The sequence below is a fragment of the Toxorhynchites rutilus genome, chromosome 3 (assembly GCF_029784135.1).
Source record: "Toxorhynchites rutilus septentrionalis strain SRP chromosome 3, ASM2978413v1, whole genome shotgun sequence".
Taxonomy (NCBI): domain Eukaryota; kingdom Metazoa; phylum Arthropoda; class Insecta; order Diptera; family Culicidae; genus Toxorhynchites; species Toxorhynchites rutilus.
Window position 1 is genome coordinate 9614593 of NC_073746.1, and position 25007 is coordinate 9639599.

General features: G+C 40.0%; 1 protein-coding gene across 2 annotated transcripts; it reads left to right on the top strand.

Moving 5' to 3' along the window:
* The first annotated feature begins 4197 nt into the window (after positions 1-4197).
* On the top strand, positions 4198-20678 carry LOC129778606 (myotubularin-related protein 2). Of its 2 annotated transcripts, none has more exons than XM_055785622.1 (6): positions 4198-4362; positions 4424-4609; positions 4675-5700; positions 5761-5931; positions 6005-6212; positions 19721-20678. In XM_055785622.1, exons 2-6 carry the CDS (start codon positions 4508-4510, stop codon positions 20035-20037), a joined length of 1824 nt encoding a protein of 607 aa, XP_055641597.1. In that variant the 5' UTR covers positions 4198-4362; positions 4424-4507; the 3' UTR covers positions 20038-20678. The 2 variants fall into 2 exon arrangements, with proteins under 2 accessions (XP_055641597.1, XP_055641595.1); XM_055785620.1 differs by having other exon boundaries at positions 4198-4357.
* Positions 20679-25007: the final 4329 nt, after the last annotated feature.

Below are 25007 nucleotides of genomic sequence, written 5' to 3' on the forward strand. Positions count from 1 at the left end.
GCGTATATTACGCTGATGCTGTTTGTGTGTCATATAAGCGTATAATTTAAATCGATTCAGTACTGTGTAAATCGTGTTGCATGCTGAAGAAAATCATGAAACAGTAAATCATGTTAGATCTTAATAAAGAACATATGACATCATATTGAAATGTCAATGAAATGCTGATGAACTTGAAAGTTTTAACCGCTGTTGAATTGAATTTCAGATAGCCGTGCGAGATAGCTGGTTGATGATAATCCAGACGACCGGAGTTCGAAGCCACATCGGAGCAGTTTTCACCAATCATCAATCTGTGCCATTTTAAATATTCATATTCCACTCCCAACACAAGTCAATCAAACAACTATTATTTCTACAAACATAAATACTCATATATAAAAATGGCGATTCGTGAGGCTATAATAAACATTTCACGAAAATATTTTGCGCCATTTGTTTTTTTTCATGTCTGTAATAAATCGTATATGAGTATGGCAAAAGTCGTATTTGGTGCTTTTACAATTCTTGAATATAATCATATTAGACCGCAATTCAATTTCAACATAATCGCTATTATAACCGGACAAGTTGTTTATCGAAACAAATTCGGTAAGTATTTGCCATGTATGTATATGGCCTCCACTTTTGCATGCATATGCCAATTAGGCGCATTATATCCCAACCAAATTTTAGGGCATATGATGTTATATATACGCTTGTTATGCGATTTAATGTTTGCTGGGCTATCTCATTACCTGGCTGGGCTTCTCATTACCTGTGGAATCCTTGATAATAGTTCCGCTGGAAAGTTTATAACACAGGCAACACAGTAAAACAATTTTTTTTGCAAAATCCAAAATTTTAAAATTTAACATAATTGCCTTCGAAGGCGATATAGCGATTATAGCGATCTTGCAACATGATCCCATTTTTATAGTACTCTTTCGGTTTTTCCTCAAAATGGGCCTCAGTTTCGGTAATCACTGCATCGTCGGTCTTAATTTTTTGCCAGCGAGCATTCTCTCCAGGTCTGCGAACAGAAAATAGTCGCTGGGGCCAGATCTGGAGAATACGATGGATACGGAAGCAATTCGAAGCCCAATTCATGCAATTTTGCCATCGTTTTCATTAGTTTGTGATTTTTCCATTTTTTTACAATAACAAAAGTATTAGTGAAAAGCCGACCCTGAGGTAAATAATAGCCTCTGAGCTAGCCGCAGATTGCACTTTAAAATGTTTTGATTAGCCATATGACAAGTTAGCGTTTGAGAACATCCGTTAGGTTAAGCGATTGTTAATTTCCGTCAACGCGTGTTCACGAACATTTTCGACTCAACTTCCACAGAGTAAAGAAAAATAAAGTTGATTTTAATGTAAAACGTGTTTTTAACACCTCCGAACGCCGTGTAAAATACCATACTTCAAAAAAGATTTTTTTCTGATGTGTGTAATCAACTGTTATCCCCCATTTCTAAACCGTTTCAGTCTTAAGCCGGGTTCAGACGGTGTGAGTAAGCATACGAGTCGGTCTGGCCAGTTACTGCAGTACAGCTACTCACACCGTGTGAACACATCATGCCAGTTAGTGTCATGTGTTATCCGGCGTGCGAGCTACTTCAAAGTTTTTTGAATTCACTCGCACTCGCATCTCTCAAAACGTCAAAAACAGAATTTAGCGTTCGAGTCAGGGATGCCAAATGTAAAGACATGTCTCTATTTTTAAGATATTCGAAAATATGCGAAGGTATTTATAGACTTGAAAATTATTGGAAAATCAAAAAAAACCCTCATAGTTTCTAAACGAAATCCTTGTTATTTTGATATGCACGCTGGCCGGGGACGCTTTCTTTTTGAGATAGTTTTCTTGAGAATCTCTAATATAGAATCACTATCAGGCACAATTTTCATTCAAAATTCACTCACAACTTGCAAAGAAAGCATTGTTCTAAAAAACAGAATACATATTCGATTTTAAAAAGTACATTTTCATTCAAATCTACCATCATTTTTATTTCACAAATTGGTACACGAAGCTGCTGGCTGGGCGAACTAAATAAAATTTAAAAAAAACTTTTAGGTTGTCATTTTTAGCATCACATACTTCCGGAATTATCTTAGCTTTCGAGATTTTAAAAAAATATCGCCAACAATCTGAACGATATTCCAGAAGCAAGGCACATCAATGTCGTTTTTTAATTTCACTCTTGCAGGTATAGCATCCCTCATGAGTGTATCTTGGCGTTGTATTTTTGGACCAATAAAATCCAACAGTGTTTCCACTAATTCAGGTGTTTTTCTCAACACTGCTCTGTACTCCAGAGGATCATCATCGTAGAGTTCCTTCAATATTGTTTTTGTTGCTCCTTTTCCTTGCATCCAATTCCTGGCCCAAATCCTTTTGCCTTTCTGCTTTTTCGGATAGTACCTTCAGTTCGAAGAAACTCAGCACAAAGTATTTTTATACACGGTCAGCGTGTATTTCGCGACAAAATTGTGCAACTAAATAAAATAAATGCAACTGAAAACCTGAGACGAATACGGATCGAATTCGGATCAATCATCTGTCAAATTCGGACCTGATTGCTGTTTCTGACTATTTGATGGACATTTGAAAAATCATCTGGCACCCCTGGTAAGCCAATGCTGCAGTATCTAGTTTCGCGTCAGCAGCTCACACTGTGTGAACGGACAAGGCGAGTCAACCAATTGTCAAGCGAGTTCACCGGGTCAGTAGCTGCTCATTCTCAAGTCAGCCACTAGCAACGTATAAATGAGCCTTAAGCCGGGTTCAGACGGTGCGAGTAAGCATACGAGTCGGTCTAGTCAGTTACTGCAGTGCAGCTACTCACACCGTGTGAACACATCATGCCAGTTATTGTCATGTGTGATCCGGCGTGCGAGCTACTTCAAAGTTTTTTGAATTTACTCGCACTTGCATGCTTCACAACGTCAAAAACAGAATTTAGCGTTCGAATCAGTGATGCCAAATGTAATGAAATGTCTCTATTTTTAAGATATTTGAAAATATGTGAAGATATTTATAGACTTCAAAATTATTGGAAAAACAAATAAAACCCTCATAGTTTCTAAACGAAATAATTGTTATTTCGTTTTGCACGCTGGCGGGGCACGCTTTCTTTTTGAGATAGTTTTCTTGAGAATCTCTAATATAGAATCATTATCAGATCACAACTTACAAAAAAAAGTATTGTTCTAAGAAACAGAATACATATTCGATTTAAAAAAGTACATTTTCATTCATTATTAAAATTTTTGAAGCGTATTTATTGCACCTGCAAATCGACTATCATTTTCATTTCACAAAATAAATAAAATTAAAAAAAAATCTTTTAGACTACCATTTATAACATCACATCCTTTCGGAATTATCTGAGCTATGGATGTTTTCGAGATTCTAAAAAATATCGACAACAATCCCAACGATATTCCAAAACAAAGGCACATCAATGTCATTTCTAATTTAACTCTTGCAGGTACAGCATCCCTCATGACTGTATCTTGGCGTTGTATTCGTGGAGCAATTAAATCCAACAGTTTTTTCACTTGTTCAGGTGTTATTATCAACACTGCTCTGTAATCTCGGGGATCCTCATCGTAGAGTTCCTTCAATATTGTATTTGTTGCTCCTTTTCTTTGCATCTAATTCCTGGCCCGAATCCTTTTCTCTTTCTGCTTTTTCGGATAGTACCTTCAGTTCAAAGAAATTCAGCACAAAGTATGTATTTTTAAACACGATCAGCGTTTGTTTTGCTATAAAATTGTGTGATGATACATTCAACTGAAAACCTAAGATGAAAACTGCCAATAAAGAAGTCGATTTTGGACCAATCATTTGACAAATTCGGACCTGATTGCTGTTTCTGACTATTTGATGGACATTTGAAAAGTCGCCTGGCATCCCTGGTAAACCCGTGCCGTAGTATCTAGTTTCTCGCCAGCAGCTCACACTGTGTGAACGGACAAGGCGAGTCAACCAATTGTCAAGCGAGTCCACCGGGTCAGTAGCTGCTCATTGTCAAGTCAGCTACTAGCAACGTATAAATGGGCCTTTAATTCAATCATCGTGCAATCTGTCTTGCAACATATACTTGTTGCACAGTTGATCTTTTGCGACATTTTTCAACGAGTTTTCTCATCGGTGCTTTCGCTGGCAACACTTTCTCACCTTTGTTTTGATTCTCGTTGACAGCTTCTCTGTCAAAGTCCAGTGGAAGAAACCATTCATTTTTTCTTTCCTGGAAGACCTTGTGTTTTCATTCGTTTCCACTCGATTTGATTAATTTTCATCGCTTAACCCGATTTTTATCCAATTCCCCGGCACCCTTAATACTTGGGAAGAGCGCTCAAAGTGCAGGTTTGGTGTGAAACCATCCACATTAGATCATCTTAATAGGGCGTTTATATTGTTTTTTTTTTATAGGAAGGCAACGGGGGCGTAGTCTTTGTCGGGGGACAAGTTCACGACGGTACACACATACGCACACACATAGGAACACGAAAAACAATGGATCATCATCACAATACAGACTTCCATCGCAGCTCGAACTCACTTGACTCGGATTCTAAATCAAGTTCGTTGAACTCCAAACACGGCATGGATACGATTGTGAGTATTGCTGGTGGTTTTGCATTTTGAACGGTGTAATTACGTGGAATTTGTGTTGCTTGCAGGTTGCAAACGAGTCCTCTTTCACCTATCTGTCCGGCGAAAACATGCAGGACATCAAGAACGATGTTTCCTATATTTGTCCGTACAGTGGACCGGTCGTTGGAACGTTGACAATCACAAACTACCGGTTGCACTTCCGTTCCCAACCGGCCAGCGATAAGGATCCGGTGGTTATTGTCGATTGTTCGCTGGGCGCCGTGAGCCGCATCGAGAAAGTAGGCGGTGCAAGCTCAAGGGGAGAGAATTCCTATGGAATCGACATATTTTGTAAGGATATGCGGAACTTACGGTTTGCTCACAAGCAGGAGAATCATTCCAGGAGGACAGTTTTTGAGAAACTTCAGCTTTATGCATTTCCGCTGGCCAACAATGGTCAGTTGTTTGCATTCAATTATAGAGAGAAATTTTTAGAGGACGGCTGGAATGTGTACGAACCGGTTGCAGAGCTCCGGAGGATGGGTGTCAACAGTGCGAACAATGATACCTGGCGGATTACGAGGATAAACGAGAAATACGAAATATGCGACAGTTACCCGTCGGTTTGGGCTGTCCCAAAATCAGCAAAGGATGATTTACTCAAACAGGTGGCTAATTTCCGCTCCCGGAATCGTCTACCAGTGCTCTGCTGGATCCATCCCAAATCACTAGCGACAATAACCCGCTGTTCCCAGCCACTGGTGGGGGTAAGTGGGAAACGGAATGACGCCGACGAAACCTACATCAATTACATTATGGAGGCGAATGCCCAATCGGACAAGTTGTCCATTTTCGATGCGAGACCGAATGCGAATGCTATCGCAAATAAGGCCAAAGGAGGAGGGTATGAGTCGGAGGATGCGTACAAAAATGTCGAACTCACATTCCTTGATATTCACAACATCCATGTGATGAGGGAAAGTCTGCGGAAACTGAAGGAGATTTGCTTTCCGGCTAGCGATGACCAGAAGTGGCTTACGGCGGTGGAGAGTACTCTTTGGTTGAAACACATCAAGTGTATTTTGGCCGGAGCGGTTCGAATCGTTGATAGGGTGGGTTTGGGTTTAATTTTTTAAGTGAATAACTTAATTGAAATTATGATTGCATTTTAGATCGAAAATATGCGCATGTCTGTGGTGGTGCATTGTTCAGATGGTTGGGATCGCACCTCGCAATTGACGGCACTGGCTATGCTCTTGTTGGATCCATACTACCGCACATTGAAGGGCTTCGAAGTGTTGATTGAGAAGGAATGGCTAAGCTTCGGGCATAAGTTTGAACAGGTATTGCATACCGTCATTTGTGTCTGTCTTTTCTCTGAAATTGAATCATTTCTCTGTTATAATTTGGCAATAGCGTATTGGTCACGGTGATAATCATCATTCGGACGCGGATCGGTCGCCGGTGTTTCTGCAATTCATCGATTGTGTCTGGCAGATTACGAAGCAATTTCCACACGCACTCGAATTCAATGAGTATTTCCTAATAACAGTCCTGGATCATCTGTATTCGTGTCGCTTCGGAACGTTTCTTTACAACACAGAGCGGGAAAGGGTGCAGAACGGTGAGTGAATGTTTCTGCTGATTCTATTAAATCTTGAAATGATTCTGTTTGCAACGATTATGCGATGTTTTAGTTTTTGTCGTAGGACTACGTCTTTCATTTCTATATATGGGGGTAACTCTATGAAAAATGTAACGAAAAATTAAGGGGTTTCAAATGCATATCACGCAAAATTGTTATTGCAATATATGTTATATTTAATGGGTGAATTAAATACGGATTGAAGAAAAACTAACATAATGATCTAACGAAATATCGGAACGTTTTGTTAACACGTCTCGGTTTTATACAGCGGATGTTCGCTAACTGGGCGAAAGGCGCAGCCCAATTAACATGTTGAGCCCCGACCGAAATAGGGGACCGACAATGAATTTTTCGTCGGGCCCGTGTCGGTTCCAGCTTGAGCTTGGGTAGACTGTACAATTCGTAGTTGCTCTCCGTGATTGACCTGAACCAACCAAATTGCAAAAGGAACACACAGAATGACGCTTGGGACTAGCAAATCATTCTCGTTGTGCAATTTTCGGTGATTCGAGCTTTAAATGGTCAATAACGACGCCGGCCACGTCCTTACAGTCACCGGGGGAAGGGAAGGAATGTTAGTATGATAATCGCCGCCCGAAAGCCAGAAGGGTCGCCTCTATAGCGTGGTTCCCTAGCGAATATCATGGGAAGGATAAGTGTTAGTGGTAAGGGTAAAGTATCAGGATTCACTGCGGTAAGTGATGTGATTTGCTAAACTAAAGTCTCAGCCATATGACGGAAACCTGTAAAGGTAATTCAGAGCTCCTATAATTACGCTATTACGCTAGAAATTGTTAAACATATATGTCAAGCAGCACTATGATTCGAAAGCCAAATATCGACTACATTTACCCGGTGAAAACGCACATGTTAAAATTATATCAAAACTCTTACCTCCGTATTGCCTTATGGCAAAAATAAAAATATTTAATGCACTTTTCTCACCACAGTCTTCAGATATGACATTCAAGTTTACGTATGCTATCGAGTAAAATAGACTAATCCCTTAACTTGGCGTATGTAAAGTGAGATTGAATCAAAATCATACACGATGTCGATAAAAGGATACATTGTGTACATTTAACGTATAAAATGCGAAAACCACTATTTAATTATCACTACAGATTAAGTCTTAATTCGGTGTAACAAACATTGGTTTTATGACATGCATTATCGTAAGATCGTTCTATACGAAATCATTATGTATATCAGGTTGATGCAGTTTGCAATGAACATTGTATAAGTTGCCCAATACGCAAACTCGGTTGAGCGAAGGAATCAACCGTAATGAGTCTGGGTTGGCATTTTACAGATTTGAAGTAGAAGCGTCGCAAGAACCAGCCTAACCTTGAACAAACTGAATTCTCCGCCTTCGCACTTATTCCCTACGGAACCGGTCACGAACGGAAGCTAACCAGAATGATTTCTTTCAATAAATTGAACTGACTGCCTTCGCACTAATTCCGTACGGAACGAGTAACGAACGGGAGCTGGACAATCTATCGAATATCAACTAAGCGGGAGGATCAACGAGTACAAGATCTTCACGAACTCCGAGCGCAAATTATACAATTATTGCTGCGAACGTTGGAAGACTTGAATCTGAAGAACTCTCGTCAGTCGATTCAAAATAGGTGTTTCGGATGTATTCGTCATGACACAATTCCAAAGACTACTTACTTTATTCAGAGAACCTTGGGTTTTTATATACAATTTCATTCTATCCTAATTCTATCCTAAATTCAAATCTAACGTGCGAAAGAAAGAGAAAACTAAATACGTTCTTGCTCCTTTGCATATAACTCCTTTACCTATCGCTTATATGTTCTTCGCCAAATGCAACTCCTGCCTAAAGCTTATCTTCGACTCATAACTGCATTCTAAGGTCAACGGAGACTAGCGCGATAAGAAATATGTACGATCTTTTTGGTCCCTTTCCTTTCCGTTATTTCTTTCATCAGGTTTTATTGCACCCGCTTCCGATAGGTGAGATTATTAGCTCAGGATCGTTCACACGTTTCGCTCCTATCGTATAGTATTTTGCTTCTGTCTGTCTTTCGATCGTTTACGATATTGAAATTCAATTGGCAAATTCTTTTGATTTCTTACAAACATATTAATTAAATCAATGTAGTAAAGCGTAAAAGTTGTATCGTCCCAGCAAACATTAAATCGTATAACTTTTACATATGCTAGGTCGCATATAAATTCGTATCAAATAACAATCGTATAAAATATCAACCGAAGGATCACGGCATCACGATCATCCTAGTATTGCGATAAGCAGTATTATATACGCACATTCTGTTTAGTTTATATAGCATTGTCGAGTCAAATACCATATCAGTGTAAAGAGCATCGTTATATTCGGCTTTATATGCGTATGAAATATGACATATACGCATCAGATATTATATGCAACAGATATCATCCAAATGTGTCTTCGATGTATGTGTATCGCCTCTAATTATAGCTATGCGTACGATTTAATGTTTGCTGGGACATGCTGTGGGAAATCGTTCTGCAGTAAATCATATTAGATCGTATTTGAAGTCATATTACATCGTATTAGGAATTTGACATATAAAGATTTGTGATGTCGTATTTACAGTGTCGACTTCTGGTGGTGATATGGTGATTTAGGGAAGCAAATTAATCTCTACCAGATCAGCAGGCCTGAAAGCATCTTTAAATTGGCAAAATTTAAATGAAAATTTTTACATCATGTTATCCACATTTCTATATATATATAGACGACCAGAAATGACGTATTCGATTGCAGCTCTTTCGTTTCATATGTACGAGTTTTAACTGCTCTGAAATTATATTTCGGAACGCCGTGCGAGTTAGCCACTGCTAAACAATCCAAGCAATCGGAGCTCGAATCCTATTAGAGCAATTTTCTTAATCATCACCACTACTCGTTTTAATCATTTTTATCATGGGAGTATATATTATATATGTATATATATATATATATCGGATTGTTTCAAAAGTTTTTTAAACGCCTCATAATGCACGGGCTGCTATACCCGGCCTACACTGTATCGTGCATGTGCTCACACGGAGCAACTGCGCCCATGATGCGCTATCGTTATCGTCATCATACGCTGGCCACTCGGTGACTTATCGTATGCACGAGACCGTCGTGCAGGCTTACGAGAATGTGCTGCCACCTCGCGTGAGCGTATCGCATGCAGCCTTAATGCGTGCTATCGTACCTCTCTCACGCAGGCCACTTGGTACCGTATCATGCGCGTTATCGCATGCCCTTCTTACGAAGGCTGCAAGACTGTGCTCCACCTTGCTTCCAACATCCGTGACCACATTGGATGCACCTATCATGCTCTCGTTCGTACGGAACCACCAAAGCACAGATGAGTAAAAAATTTTACAACGTCCTGATACATCATTTATATTCCATAAATATTCTCATACATACAAATGACGATTCGTGAGGTTATAATCACAGTTGACGCACATATTTTTCGTCATTTGTTTTTTTTTTCTGATAAGTGTGTATATGTCAGTTAGGTGCATCATATACCACCCAAAATATTGGATAAATGATGATGTATATACGCTGGTTATACGATTTAATGTTTGCTGGGTTCTTCGATTAGTCTTCAGCTGGTCCACTTCATCTATTGCACAAATATTGTGCCAGCGAAATTCTTCCAATTTTTGTGCTCGTCAAACACTCAAGACGGCACCCGCAACAAAATACCAGCGCAGATAAGCATTACCCACTCGCGAATCATTCAGCAGCAAAATACTTCGAGCGTGGAAGTGAACCCATTTGCAAATTGTGCCAGCATAAACAAGTGCCCAAGTCGAAAAGTCTCGGATCTTCGCCACACAGTTCATTTGCACCAAGTTCCGATTTTCTGCTTTTTAAATTAATCGATTACATTTTGTATGTTGAAATTTTATTTCATGGAAATAGATGAACAAAACATAAGCTTTTTTGTCATTATTGCAAGAACTAAACATACGATAACAATACAAAAGTAACCCGATATTGATAAATTGGACGTTGGTTCGAAGTCTCGGAAGCTGGATCGATGTTGAGCCGATATTCAGCTATAAATGTTGACATTTGTATTTAACATTTACTCACGTAGAATGTACGAATAGTTAGTACGGTAGAAATAACTATCGAATTGGTACTAGTCAGAATAAAAATCGTTACATAAATACATACTAATTATTTCTCTCAGTGTATTGATGTTTATAGTTCTGTGATGCATTGGAGTATCCCTCACCAAATTATGTATCTGTAAAGAGTATGTGTATGTATTGCCTCGACTAAGTAAAAGTTTATCGATCGAATAGGAGGGATATGATACAGGGATACAACGGAGGAAACATCATTAAACGTTGACATCGGCGTTTCTGAGGAATAGGTATAGATGAAGCAGAAGATCAGTATCACGGCTACCTAAGATATCCCGGACGGGGATATCCGATTGTCTGCCTTGTGCCCTCAATGTTCTGGAGAGCTGAGAGCGGGCAGCATGGAACCGGATACACGACCAGACAACATGCTCGATGTCGTGGTAGCCATCGTCACAATCACAAAGATTGTTTGCTGCGAGCCAAATGCGATAGAGATGCGCGTTTAGGTTATAGTGATTGGACATAAGCCGATATATCAAGCGAATGAAATCGCGACCTACATTCAATCCCTTAAACCAAGCTTTCGTCGAAACCTTAGGGATAATCATGTGTAACCAGCGACCGAACTCATCTTCACTCCACATGCGCTGCCAACTTACAGGCGTGTGCTGACGAGGAATGTGAAAAAAAATCGTTATAAGCAATTTGCCTTTCAAAAAGTGTGTCTTCTGAAGCGTCCAACTTAGCTAGCGAGTCCGCTTTCTCATTCCCAGGAATCGAGCAATGGGAGGGAACCCATGCTAAGGTAATCTTGAATTATTTTTCGATCAAAACATTCAATAGTTGTCTTATTCTTGTAAGGCAATAAGATGAGCGATTATATCCCTCAACAATGTTGTCGTTTATGTTATAATTGACGTTTAACTGCTTTTTAACTGGGCTATAGCCCAGTTAGCGAGCGCCCCGCCAAAAAGCAGCACAGTTAAAGAACGCCCTGCTAGTGAACAAGTGCTGTATCTGATTTCTTAGCAAAAAAATCTGTATCGAAAAATTAGAGGAAAAAATGAAAATGAAGGTTTATTTTAATTTTGAATTTATTTATTTATTTATTTTTTTTTTCTGTATTATAGTGACTTTCAACGCTTCTGGCTGGTTCGTCACTTTTCCTTCCATTTTGGAAGAGTGTCGGGAGTGAGAATTGAACTCGTGATCTTGAGCGTGAGAAGTAGAATTTATTTTTCTTATTTATGGGTTTTTTTTTTATCCAAAATATATATTTTTATTAAGGCTCATATGGCGTCAACCTGACGGGGCCGGGAGTTCAATATTTCGACAATGTTTGCCTTATAACTATGTTAGTAATATGTAACCGATTACTCGCGGTTGGCTCGAGGTTAGTATTACAAGTGTTTTCGTAATTGTGATGTTGCTGTCTTCAATGATCTGTACCTGTGCCCGACACGGGATACTTCCTATTGGGATGCAGCTGACCATTAATCAGCAACGCCCCTCTAGTCTGTACCCCATATCTAGCGTGGTGCGTCTTCTCGAGGAATCCAGGATAGAATGGTCACTAGCCGGCGCAATCATCAGCTCGTGTAGAGTTGTCATGAGCGGTACAACCTTTGGCTTTTGTTGAATCATCAGTGGACTGCACAACCTTTGGCCCGTGTATCTGTAAAGAGTGTGTGTATGTATTGCCGCGACTAAGTAAAAGTTTATAGATCGGATAGGAGGGATACGAAACAGGGACACAACGAAGGAAACATCATTAAACGTTGACACCGGCGTTTCTGAGGAACAGGTATAGATGAAGCAGAAGATCAGGATCACGGCTACCTAAGATATCCCGGACGGGGATATCCGATTGTCTGCCTTTTGCTCTCAGTGCTCTAGAGAGCTGAGAACGAGCAGCATGGAACCGGATACACGACCAGACAATATGCTCGATGTCGTGGTAGCCATCGCCACAATCACAAAGATTGTTTGCTGCGAGCCCAATTCGATAGAGATGCGCGTTTAGGTTGTAGTGATTGGACATAAGCCGAGATATCACGCGAATGAAATCACGACCGACATTCAATCCCTTAAACCAAACTTTCGTCGAAACCTTAGGGATAATCGTGTGTAACCAACGACCGAACTCATCTTCACTCCACATGCGCTGCCAACTAACGAGTGTGTCCTGACGAGGAATGTGAAAAAAATCGTTATAAGCAATTTGCCTTTCAAAAAGTGTGCCTTCTGAAGCGCCCACCTTAGCTAGCGAGTCCGCTTTCTCATTCCCCGGAATCGAGCAATGAGAGGGAACCCATGCTAAGGTAATCTTGAATAATTTTTCGACCAAAACACTCAATAGATGTCTTATTCTTGTTAGGAAATAAGATGAGCGTTTATCAACTTTCATTGAGCGGATTGCCTCTATTGAGCTGCGACTGTCTGAAAAAATAAAATAGTGGTCGATGGGCAATGTTTCAATGATCCCTAATGCGTAATATATCGCACCCAGTTCAACGACATACACGGAACAAGGATCTTTGAGTTTGAAAGAGGCACTGGAATTTTCATTGAAGATGCCGAAGCCAGTGGACCCGTTTATTCATGAACCGTCAGTAAAGAACATTTTATCAGATCTAACTTTCCCATATTCTGCCGAAAATATCTCCGGAATGTAATCGGAGCGTAGATGATCTGGGATTCCATGGATCTTTTGTCGCATGGACAGATCAAAATTGACAGAGGAATTGCAAAAGTATGGGAAGCAAACTTGGTTGGAGATGCCCGGTGAAGGGTGCACGTCGTGGGTAAGGTACTCATGGTATAGAGACATAAAACTTGACTGAGGAGTCAGTTGGAGTAGATTTTCGAAGTTATCAATCACCAATGGATTCATGATCTTGCAACGGATGAGAAATCTATAGGATAATTCTGTGAACCGAAGAGTAAGCGGGGGTACTCCTGCCAAAACTTCGAGACTCATCGTATGTGTCGAATGCAAACACCCCATTGCTATACGCAAGCAACTATATTGTATTCTCTCCAGCTTGAGAATATGAATCCTGGCAGCTGATCGGAAGCAAAAACTGCCATATTCTAACACTGATAATATCGTTGTTTTGTACAACTGAATGAGGTCTCCTGGATGGGCGCCCCACCATGTTCCGGTTATTGTTTGGAGAAAATTGATTCTTTGCTGGCATTTCTGTTTCAAATACGCAATGTGTATTCCCCAGGTACATTTAGAGTCAAAATATACTCCAAGGTATTTGAAAAACATCGAGTGCTTGATCGTTTTGCCGGATAGGTGAAGCTGGAATTGGGCGGGTTCGTGCTTCCTAGAAAAAAGGACCATTTCAGTTTTCTCCGTAGAGAATTCGATACCCAGCTTGAGAGCCCACGTGAACAGGTTGTTCAGGGTATCTTGCAAGGATTTTTGCAGAACGGCGGGATTAGTACCTGTGATGGAAATAACTCCATCGTCTGCAAGTTGTCTCACCGTGCAGTTTCTAGTTAGACAATCATCTATATCATGGACGTAAAAACTATACAAGAGGGGGCTTGGGCAGGAGCCTAGTGGTAGGCCCATAAAACTGTATCGAGAAGATTTCAAGCTGCCAAGATTGAAAAACATGTGCTTTTCTGACAGTAAATTGTACAGGAAATTATTCAGAATTGGCGAAAGTCCACGATTATGAAGTTTCTCTGAGAGAATTTCCATGGAAACTGAATCAAATGCCCCTTTGATATCGAGAAAAACGGAAGCCATTTGTTCTTTGCGAGCAAATGCGATTTGGATTTCAGAAGATAGCAGCGCGAGACAATCGTTCGTCCCTTTACCTCGGCGGAAGCCAAACTGCGTATTTGACAGCAAATTGTTCGTTTCAACCCTCTTGTTCAGACGAAGTAGAATCATTTTCTCTAACAATTTACGAATACATGATAACATTGCAATTGGCCTATACGAATTGTGATCGCAAGCCGGCTTGTTGGGTTTTCGTATGGCTATCACTCTCACTTGTCTCCAGTCATGCGGGACTATATTCAGCTCCAGAAACTTGTTGAACAAGTTCAGCAAACGATGTTTTGCCAAGTCGGATAGATTCTTCAATAAGTTGAATTTAATCTTGTCCGACCCCGGAGCTGAATTGTTACATGAGAGAAGTGAAATTGAGAATTCTACCATCGAAAAATTCTCATAATCGCCTTGGAGCGGAATGTCGCGTACGACGTTTTGTGCAGGAACGGAATCGGGACAAACCTTTCTTGCAAATTTGAAAATCCAACGGTCAGAGTATTTCTCACTTTGATTTGTATGGTTCCGGCCACGCATTCTCGTAGCCGTATTCCAAAGAGTGCTCATAGCTGTCTCCCTTGACAAACCATTGACGAACTTCCGCCAATATCCACGCTTTTTTGCTTTAATCAAACCTTTTAGTTTGGCTTCTAGAGCTTGGTACTTTAGAAACCATTCCACTAATCCAGTTTTCCTGAATTTTTTGAAAGCGGATGATTTTTCAAGGTAGACCTTTGAGCACTCCTTGTCCCACCAAAGTGATGGAGGACGACGTCGGAAAGTGGTAGCAGGAACACGTTTCTTTTGAGCTTGAAGTGCGCTTTCGTAAATCAAACTCGATATAAAGTTATACTCTTCGAGTGGAGGAAGTTCATGCATTGAAACAAGTGCTTCAGATATTATTTCTGCAAATTTTCTCCAGTCAATATTTTTCGTGAGGTCATACGCAATATCGACTGACTCACGAGAACCTGATTCATTGGCGGTCGATAAAATTATTGGCAGGTGATCACTACCGTGGGGATCTTGGATTACCTTCCACGTGGAATCCAGGGATAATGAAGAAGAGCAAAGTGATATGTCTAGCATACTTGCCCGTGCAGGAGGGTTGGCTATCCTAGTTGCTTCCCCTGTATTTAAAACTGTCGTGTTGAAGCGGCTCCGGCAATGCCGCGATGATATCAAAAAACTGATGGCGGCCGACCATGGTTCTTGGAGGAATATATATCGAGGCAATGCAGAAGTCTTTGCCATTGATTTGTGTCTGGCAAGCGACAACTTCAATGCCTATCATCGATGGGAGAGTGACGCTATAGAAGGAGTGACATTTTTTGATCCCCAATAGTACGCCACCAAACAAATCATTTCGATCGAGGCGAATAATGTTGAAATCGTGGAAATTCAGCTCGTCGGCTGAAGAAAGCCATGTTTCACAGAGGGAAAATACATCACAGTTAGAACTATGAACTAAAAATTTAAATTGATCTAGTTTAGGGATGATGCTTCTGCAATTCCACTGTATTACAGTGGTCAAATCCTTAACCTCTTGCACTGAATCAGGCATCGAGGGAAATGAACGCTGCTAAAAAACCACATTTTTCTTTCAAAAATGTTCTCACAATCGGAAGCAAACATAATACTATGCTTTTAAGAGGGTCATTTATATTTAGAGCATTTAAAATGTTGTCCACCAGGTCAGAAAGCGCAAGCAAACCAGATTGTGGCTGTTGCCTCGACCGCGAACATGGAACAGACCGGGTGGGTGCTGCTCCGGGAAGTGTTGAGGACCCCTGGTGCGTGGAAGCTTAAACAGCTTAAACCAGGAGGTACTTGCTTCGGTCTATTCTCAGCACGTTCAATTCGAGTTTTCATTCCAACTTGGGAAGTTTCGGTCGTCTTTCTGGGGAGTGAAGGAAAAGAAGTAATTTTTCAGCAACAGGCTCGTCGTTCTGCAGAATGGAGTGGGGATTGTCCTGAGTCGTTGGAACGGGACTCTTAAGCATTTCTGCATAGGTCCGCTTGGAACGTTCTTTTAAGGAACGCTTGATTTTTTCCCCTCGTTGTATGTACACCGGGCATTGAGTAAGATCATGAGGAGTCCCGCCGCAATGAAGACACTTGCGCTCTTTCGGGCAAGGATTCTCATCATGGCTCTCTCCACAATCTGCGCAACGTTTTTTATTGCAACAATAGGCGGCCGTGTGACCGAGTTGCATACATTTGTTGCATTTCATTACCCGGGGTACAAACAACCGAACAGGTAAACGAAGTGCACCTATTGCAACGTAGTTTGGAAGGGCGGAACCCTCAAAAGTCACACGAAAAGAGTTTGTCCGATTGAGAACCCTTTTGTCATTTTTTTGTGACACAGATTTCAGTCGATCGCATGCAAGAATCTTCACAGTTTTTAGTGAAGAGTTCTTGAAGCGACCGACACCATCGATAATCTCTTTTCGAGTCAAACCCTTTTCGGTTATTATGCCGTCTATTTCGACTCAAATTTCGATACTCAATCGCAAAGAGGTCGCAGCGCGTGATTTCGTTCGCTTGGGTCCTGCTTGAGATGACAACTCGTAGTTTGTCTGGCCCCATCCGTGTAATCTCGGTAACTGCAGAAAACTTCTGAGTAAGTTCCTTCGAGATACGAATGACATTGAGAGGTTTAGATTTTCATCTAAAGTATACAATGAATGGGCCTTTGGAGCCTTCATGGTATTCTTTTGGACGAAAATCCTGTTTTTCGTCAATGTCCTCATCTTCGGAACTTCCAACTTCATATACAGAAGTTTCTTCCTCAACTTCAGCTTCATCTTCCTGCTCTTCAGGAGGAGGATCGGTATCGGAAATATTCAATAGCGTCGATGGGGGATCCTTCCCGCCCTCAGCCATATCAAAAAAATCGGTCAACTGTTCGATATGAACAGAATATAATGATAATCAAAATAAATAAATAAGTGAAAAAAATATTTTTTATAGGGTTATGATGCGAATATTAAATTCAATTTATTTTATGTTAAATAAAATGATAAAATGAAAAAAAAATTCCAATAAAAGTTCAACGGTATATAAGAAATAATGATCACCCCTAATGCCAACTTTGCCGATTTGGTTAACACAAAGTTGAACAATGGTGTAAATCGTGCACAGAAGGTAGAAGGAATATATGATAGGGAAACAAAAGAAAAATAAATTTCTACTTGTCGCGGCTGTGTGGCATGTGTGATGAATGTGTCTGATTTGGATCCTCAGCGCGCACCACTTTAAACTTCGCTCCACTCGCAAGCGCAACCGGTGAAAAAGAACACTATTATTCGATGTGAAAAAAACACCTTTGTTGGATCGATTAAAAACTTGTCCGATCTGCTTGCGAGTTGTCGAACCAATGAAGTTGTCGAACCAATGGGTTGTTGAAGTCGTATCAATGCAACAAAATAAATCATAAAAGGGCTTCTTTTAATCCTCTGAATTATATGATGTTTATACATAGTTTTGTTGAACTTTGCTCTCAAATTTTTCGTCCTTGAAGCTCCTCGTTTAGCCGTTTTTCGCTTTAAAAAAGAGTCTTGTTTTGTTTTTTTTTGGCATGTAAAGCGAAAATATTCGCTCAATACACGCTGATGAATGTTAACGAAAACGGGTCCTACAAACGACCTTAGCAATGGTTACAAAAATTTTTCATCATGCCTTTTGACATCCAACAGCTGGGACCAAGTAATATTTGAGTCACTCAATTTTTGCCCCATAAGATTCGTCTTGAGTAGCCTGAATTCGTTATCCAACCTTTGTAAGAGATGAATCAGCCTACGGCTGAAAGTCTCTATAATAAAGATTAAAAATAACAACCTTTGTCTATTACCTGCTTCAACGAATTGAGGAAATCATTAAGATTTGGTAGCTTGACAAAAATTTGAAGGTTTATCAAGGTCGCAATTTTGATAACCGGATCGCGGAAATCAAATTACTTTGAAATCTGTTTCGCGAGTTTGGTATAGAAATCACAACAAATCAAATAGAAGGTCGGCTTCCTGACTGCATCCAATATTTTTTCCGCTTTTTCTTCTCGGTACTAACGTAAACATCCTCAGGCTTCTTCAGAAAGTCTTCAAAATCTTTCAGATCAAGATCAGCATCAGCGAATCGTTGCACGTAGCTCTCAAAACATAAGTTACCCAATATGATCAACAATAACATACCTTGTTCTTTATTAAGTTCGCAAAATTGGGAATTGAGAACTGAAAAGTTAAAAGTTAAAACCAAAAAGAAGAAGAAGAAGAAGACAAATTCCTGATTGAAAAGTGCATTTGACTTTATTGGTGAGCGGGAGAACAAAGTTAAGGAACAGCATAATCAGTTTAGTCATACGATCGTTTAAACTAGTCAATATAAGATTGGCGGATTGATTATGGTCATAACTTGGAACTGAAAGAATAGTTTAAGCTCATCAAATCGCTCATGATTTTGCTTAACAAATGCCTCCAACAAAAGCCAACTCGTTGCGTTGCGTTTAACTTTTTTATAAATCAAGGTATCTATGTATGCACTGTAATAAATGCAATATTTATAATTTAATTTCGAAAAAATCTGCAAATTCTGTATTTTTACTGAAAATCTGTATCTGAAATTTGGCGAAAAATCTGTGAAATACAGAATATTCTGTATATGTGGACACCCTGGACGTAATAGGGTTCGTTATTGACTCGAATGTGTCAATTCCGATAGATTCTTCGATATCATTACGACAACTTTGTTTCTAGAAATAATTATTAACTTTTCTCTGAACAAATGTCATGAAATTAAAGGAGTTTTAAATCAGACATTTATTTTAATAACATCCGAAATGGCTTTCTATATTCCCGTTTGCTGCAATTGAAATATTAATCGAATTCACGTATCGATTCGTCTCGGAAATATCTCCTCGATGAGCGATTTATTTACTGTTTTTACTCATAAATTTTCCTAATGAAGCCGTTTTCAGGCACTCACCTTATCGAAACAAAGCCACTAATTGAATCAATCATTCCACCCGCGCTTACGAATATTTTTGTTGACTACGCGAGCATAAATTGCGTATGCATATTCCGAATCTTTTTTTCCCAGAGTCGAATGAGGGTCGCATCAATTTAATTAAGTGCAATTAGCTTTCAATGTGTGTTCGCTCTCCTGTGGATTCGGGTGGAATAATTTGCGACTGTTTTTATCGATTTTTTTTTTCATTTTTATCCTTTTCCGAATTGAATTTCATGTCCAACCTTAAAATGTTTGAATAGATCTTTTTTATTAAAATAAACTAACAAGTCTATATGAGTCTTCTGAGGACACCAATAATCTCAGAATATCGATAGCGGTATCAATTGCATATTATATGCTGTCAACGAGTGCAGCAAGTGCAGCAGAATCGAACGTGATTGTGCTCATTCAGCAATCTTTCGCATAGAAACCATTTCAGTGGGTAATCATTTTCTTTTCATCCTGAATCGAACCTCAGCAATTTTCTTCCACCACCAATAAATCCTGTATTCTAACCACGTGCTCTTCTCTTCCTCTTTGCTTTTCTCCCCGTATCCTACGATAGATCTAAAAAATCGCACCGTTTCGCTGTGGTCCTTCATAAGCTCAACGCACGAACAGTATCGCAATCCGCTTTACGGTGGACGGAATATGGCCGTCCAGACGGTGCTGAAGCCTGTGGTCAGCATGCGTCACATCCGGCTCTGGAAGGGCCTCTACTGCCGGTGGAATCCCAGTATGCGACAACAGGATCCGATTTACCAACGGACGAGAGAACTTTTGGCCCTGCAGGAACAGCTGCTGAAACAGGTCGAGGAATGCAGGGTGGAGAAAAATCAACGAACCCATCAGCAGACGCGATTGACATCACCGTTGCATTAGGTGTTGCGGAGAGGGATGGTGGGGTGGCCTCAATCGGTCTCCTTCCTCCGAACTGATGCTGTGGTGTATGTTTAGGCGTGAGCGTTGTTCGAATAATAATTATTGTCAATGGAATGACAAGACTTCGCGCGAGCGGAATGATAGATTACTACAGTTGGATGCTGCTTAATTATTGTTTAACGATGATTCAGTATAAAGCCGATTCGGAAATAAATGCTAATGTAATAAATGTTTTCAGCAAAGTTGAAAACGTTAATGTGTAGTGATGAGCGTTGTCAATAGAAAAAAGTTTGCGTGCGTAATTCTAGCTGAAGTAATGACCGTTAACTGATCTGGAAGTTTTCGGACGAATGGTGTGTGAGATCCAAATTAACGATAGGGAAGATCACTAGCTTCCTTCTATAGTCTTAACATAGCTACTTTCCAACGTGAATAAATATTGCTTTTGCTAGACTCATGTTGGTCGAGTAGCGCTATCCTATCCAATATAACCCATTCAAAACTAGCTTTAGTGCTGAAACAAAGATACTGCGAACAAGAGAATATGGTCGAAATCGTAAACCCAAGTATGTAATATCCTTGTCGCATACGACGTGGGAATTGTCAAGCATGTTAATAAAAAGATTAGTGCATCTAACGAACATGTACAAGCGACACTTTGACTGATTGTCCAGAAGGTAATATCATAAGTCATTTATTTTTTCGCTGAATATTTTGTGCTTCTTATTCAATGTATAGTGAATTTATTAATTTTCAATATTCAGTGAATTTATTGCATCCGAGAGTCTGGTAGCACTGTCCCCGTGCTAGCGGGGTCTCTAAATAGAGATGTGCACGAAGGTCCTCCGGCGAGACAGGAAAATTCACAAAGAAATTCGAGACAGGACAATTGGACTAGACCCAACTCGGAACTCGAAACTCGGAACATGGAACTGCAAATCTCTCAACTTTTTTGCGAATACCAGATTTTTTTCGGAAATATTGAGAGCCCGCAATTTAAACAGCGCCGCGGAAGGCGTGTTGAAAAGGTTCGATGTTACGATCGTTTCAGGATGGTTATACCATCTATCAGAGAATCAACGAAAGAATAGGTCGTATGAATAAAACAAAGTATTTACTTATTCTGCCCGTTTCCAAGTAAAGTAAACTTTCCTAGTATTTACTTGAATCCGTACGAATAAAAGTTTACTTTACTAATTTGATTTTCGAATTCGAACATAGTTTTTACTTTGTCAAACATCTATCAACTGATTGTTTAGGTTTCGTTTCAAAACGTTTTTTTTTTGACAAAGCTTGGTTGGTTCAGGTCAATCACGGAGAGCAACTACGAATTGTACAGTCTACCCAAGCTCAAGCTCAAGCTCAAAACGTTTTTTTTGACAAAGCGTGAATTCGCGATGAAAAAGGAATAGGTCCCTATCTCGTTAGTGTAATACCTATCATATTAGAAGACACGAAGCCAGTTTTCAAATGTTAAAATTTGAATGAAAATGTTCACATCATGTTATTTAATCAGTTAAAACATTTTTTCCGACTTTTATTTAACCCTTTGTCTATACATTTCCAACATCATTACTGAAACTTTTCATCTATATATATAAAAATGGAGTGATGTCTGTCTGTCTGTCTGATTCTTATAGACTCGGAAACTACTGAACCGATCGACATGAAAATTGGTATGTAGGGGTTTTTGGGGCCGGGGAAGGTTTTCGTGATATTTTGAGACCCCTCCCCCCTCTCTAAGGGGGGGCTGCCATACAAATGAAACACACATTTCTGCATTACTCGGAAATTAACCAAGCAAACGAAACCAAAGTTGGCATGTGAAAGTTTTAGGGTGCAATAAATGTTTCTATAATGGTTAGACAGTCCTTCCCCCACTCAAAGGGGGGGCTGCCATACAAATGAAACACAAATTTCTGCATTACTCGAGAATTAATCAAGCAAATGAAACCAAATTTGGCATGTGGAGGTTTTAGGATGCAATAAATGTTTCTATGGTGATAAGATACTCCTTCCCCCTCTCTTAGAGGGGGCTGCCATACAAATGAAACACAATTTTTTGCATTACTCGGAAATTAATCAATCAAACGAAACCAAAGTTGGCATGTGAAAGTTTTAGGGTGCAATAAATGTTTCTATGATGGTTAGACAGTCCTTCCCCCACTCAAAGGGTGGGCTGCCATACAAATGAAACACAAATTTCTGCATTACTCGAGAATTAATCAAGCAAATGAAACCAAATTTGGCATGTGGAGGTTTTAGGATTCAATAAATGTTTCTATGGTGTTAAGATACTCCTTCCCCCTCTCTTAGAGGGGGCTGCCGTACAAATGTAACACAAATTTTTGCATTACCCGAGAATTAATCAAGCAAATTAAACCAAATTAGGCATATGGAAACTTTAGGGTGCAATGAATGTTTCTATGGTGGTTAGATACCCCTCCCCCCTCTTTTAGGGGTGCCTGCCATACAAATAAAACACAAATTTCTGCATTACTCGAGAATTAATCAAGTAAATGGGTGGGACGAAGTTTGCCGGGTTAGCTAGTTATAATATAAAGTTGTCTTCAAAAACAATATCGTACAAGAGTTTTTCACCACCTGCAAACAAAAGTGTTTTTCATTTGAACAGAATGCCAAATTGGTACGGAAAGGTTATTTTTCATATTTTTCATTTAAATTTTAAAAACGTGTTCATTCCGCCTGAAAATCAATCAATTTTTTTACGCTCCCCTGAACTAGTAAACGAAGCTCAATGCCATCAATGCGGATCGTTAACTTGTTTAACTTCAAGCGCAAGATAGCAGCATTAAACATAAATCGGATATGACATCAAAACGAATGATAGTGTTTTCAAATCCAAAGTATGCTCATGAGCATACTTGATAATAACGAAGTAAATACTTGATGAATGCTGTTTTATTCATACGAAATCAGCTAAACATCCATTTTCGAAAAGTAAATACTTTGTTGTTCCTTTTATTCATACAAAACGCAGTAAAAACTTAATCTCACTGCTCGACTGCTCGAATGAAGTAAAGTAAACTGACCAGTCGTCCCGCGTTACGCGGGACAGTCCCGCCTTTCAACAAAATGTCCCGCGAAACGTCCCGCATTTGGCAAAAGAAACGAAAATGTCCCTCGATATCAATATATTTTAATATTACAACTTGATTATGTTGATTTTCTTACCTTTTTATTTTATTTGGGAGACTGTTCAAGAGCGCTTCTAATGCATCCAAAGATTAATACGTTGAGCTGGTTTCATCGCACCGACAGTGGGCTTTTTGTTTAGAGAGTGTCAACTGGAAGCGACAGCAACAAAATTGGAAAATGATTTTTATAAAAGCTCCCTATTGATCCGCAGGGACCAACATGAGTCAGACGAGAAGTTAATCTTTGGTCCCCTAGCTCGGCCAGGGCTTAATGTTTTCAATAAGTCCGGAGAATTAGTGTATACTCGACAGGAAGAGGCAGGATTGTTTGATGAAGTATCGTAAGTGAAGCGCTGGGCGGTCTTACGGAAGTTGGCCTGAACCTCAACCATGACCGATGAACATCTCATCTCGGCGTGTTCTTTTACCTTTTCGTGGCTTTGGTGGTCGACTGCCTCTCCATTTTGGTCATTCGCCCAAAAGTTTTCTTTAGGGTGCAGCTGGGGAATGTTCGGAAGGTTGACGATCTTCGCGACAATTGTTATCTCCAGCCGATCCATTCTCCAGTGTTTTTTTGACATAATGGACTGATCCCAGGTTCAGCATAAATACCACATCACCTTCGCAACTTCGGTAGGCACTTCGTACTTTATATCTCCCCGTTCACCATATGACTCGAAAGAAGAGCGGCTTGGACATTCCCTTCACGTTTTTTTATATCTGTATTATAGTGGTTTTCAACTCATTTGGCTGGTTCGCCACTTTTTACTTCTATTTTTGGAAGAATGTCGGGAGTGAAGATTCCCTTCACGTCTTTCAGAGAAGGACCTTCTTCGAGAACTTGATGTGGATGATATATTCGACGTCATCGCTTACCTGGGGAACGTGAAGTACCCGGTCCTCTCCATTCGTTGAATTCTAGCATCAAGTACGTCTCGTCTTTCGTTATGAGCACGAAAAGAAGTTTTTCACCAGTGAAAAAAAAGTTCTTTTCGTTTCAGCACCTCAAGCTACTCCTTCTGTGAGATTGCCTGCTGCTCAGATACGACAGGTCTCGACTGACGCTTCCGCATAAAAATGCCCATTTTGGCCTCCCGGCTTAAGGAGCGGCAGGGAGATGAGTTGGAAACACACAAATTGTCTCAGGATGTCCAAATCCTTCGCTGTGGGGTGGAGCTTGCAGTATGAAAAAAATCAAGTTGCTTGACAGTGCTGCTGCTGCGAATCAACAGCCTAAAATTGATTAAAAATGAATTGGAATTTTCGAGCATTCCATTCGGTAATTTGAAGAAAATTGCAGAATTTGAATCGTACTTGCCAGGCGTAAATGCTCTGATTGAGCGAGTGATTTTCAGGCGTAAGCAGAATCTTAACCACCGAAAAATCACAATCGAGTGCTGATACTTGGAAAGAAATAACACAGATCAGTTTAGACTCGCTAAACTATGGTTTATGTTCACATATCATATATACATAACGTTTTGTTTTTGTGTCCCGCGTTAGACCTCTGACCATCTGGTCACTTTAAAGTAAAGTAAAGGTGAATTTTGTTTTTATTCATACGGCCTAATGTGCAGACTGAGGATGCGAGGCCACTTCTTCAACATCAGCATTATCAACGCCCACAGCCCCCATTTGGCTAGAACCAATGACGATAAAGAAGAGTTCTACGCGCAGCTAGAGTGTGAATACTATCGCTGCCTAAAACACGAAATCAAAATCGTCATCGGTGATTTGAATGCTTAGGTCGGCCAAGAGGAGTTCAGACCGGTAATTTGTAGGTTCAGTGTCCATTCGCGAATCAACGAAAAC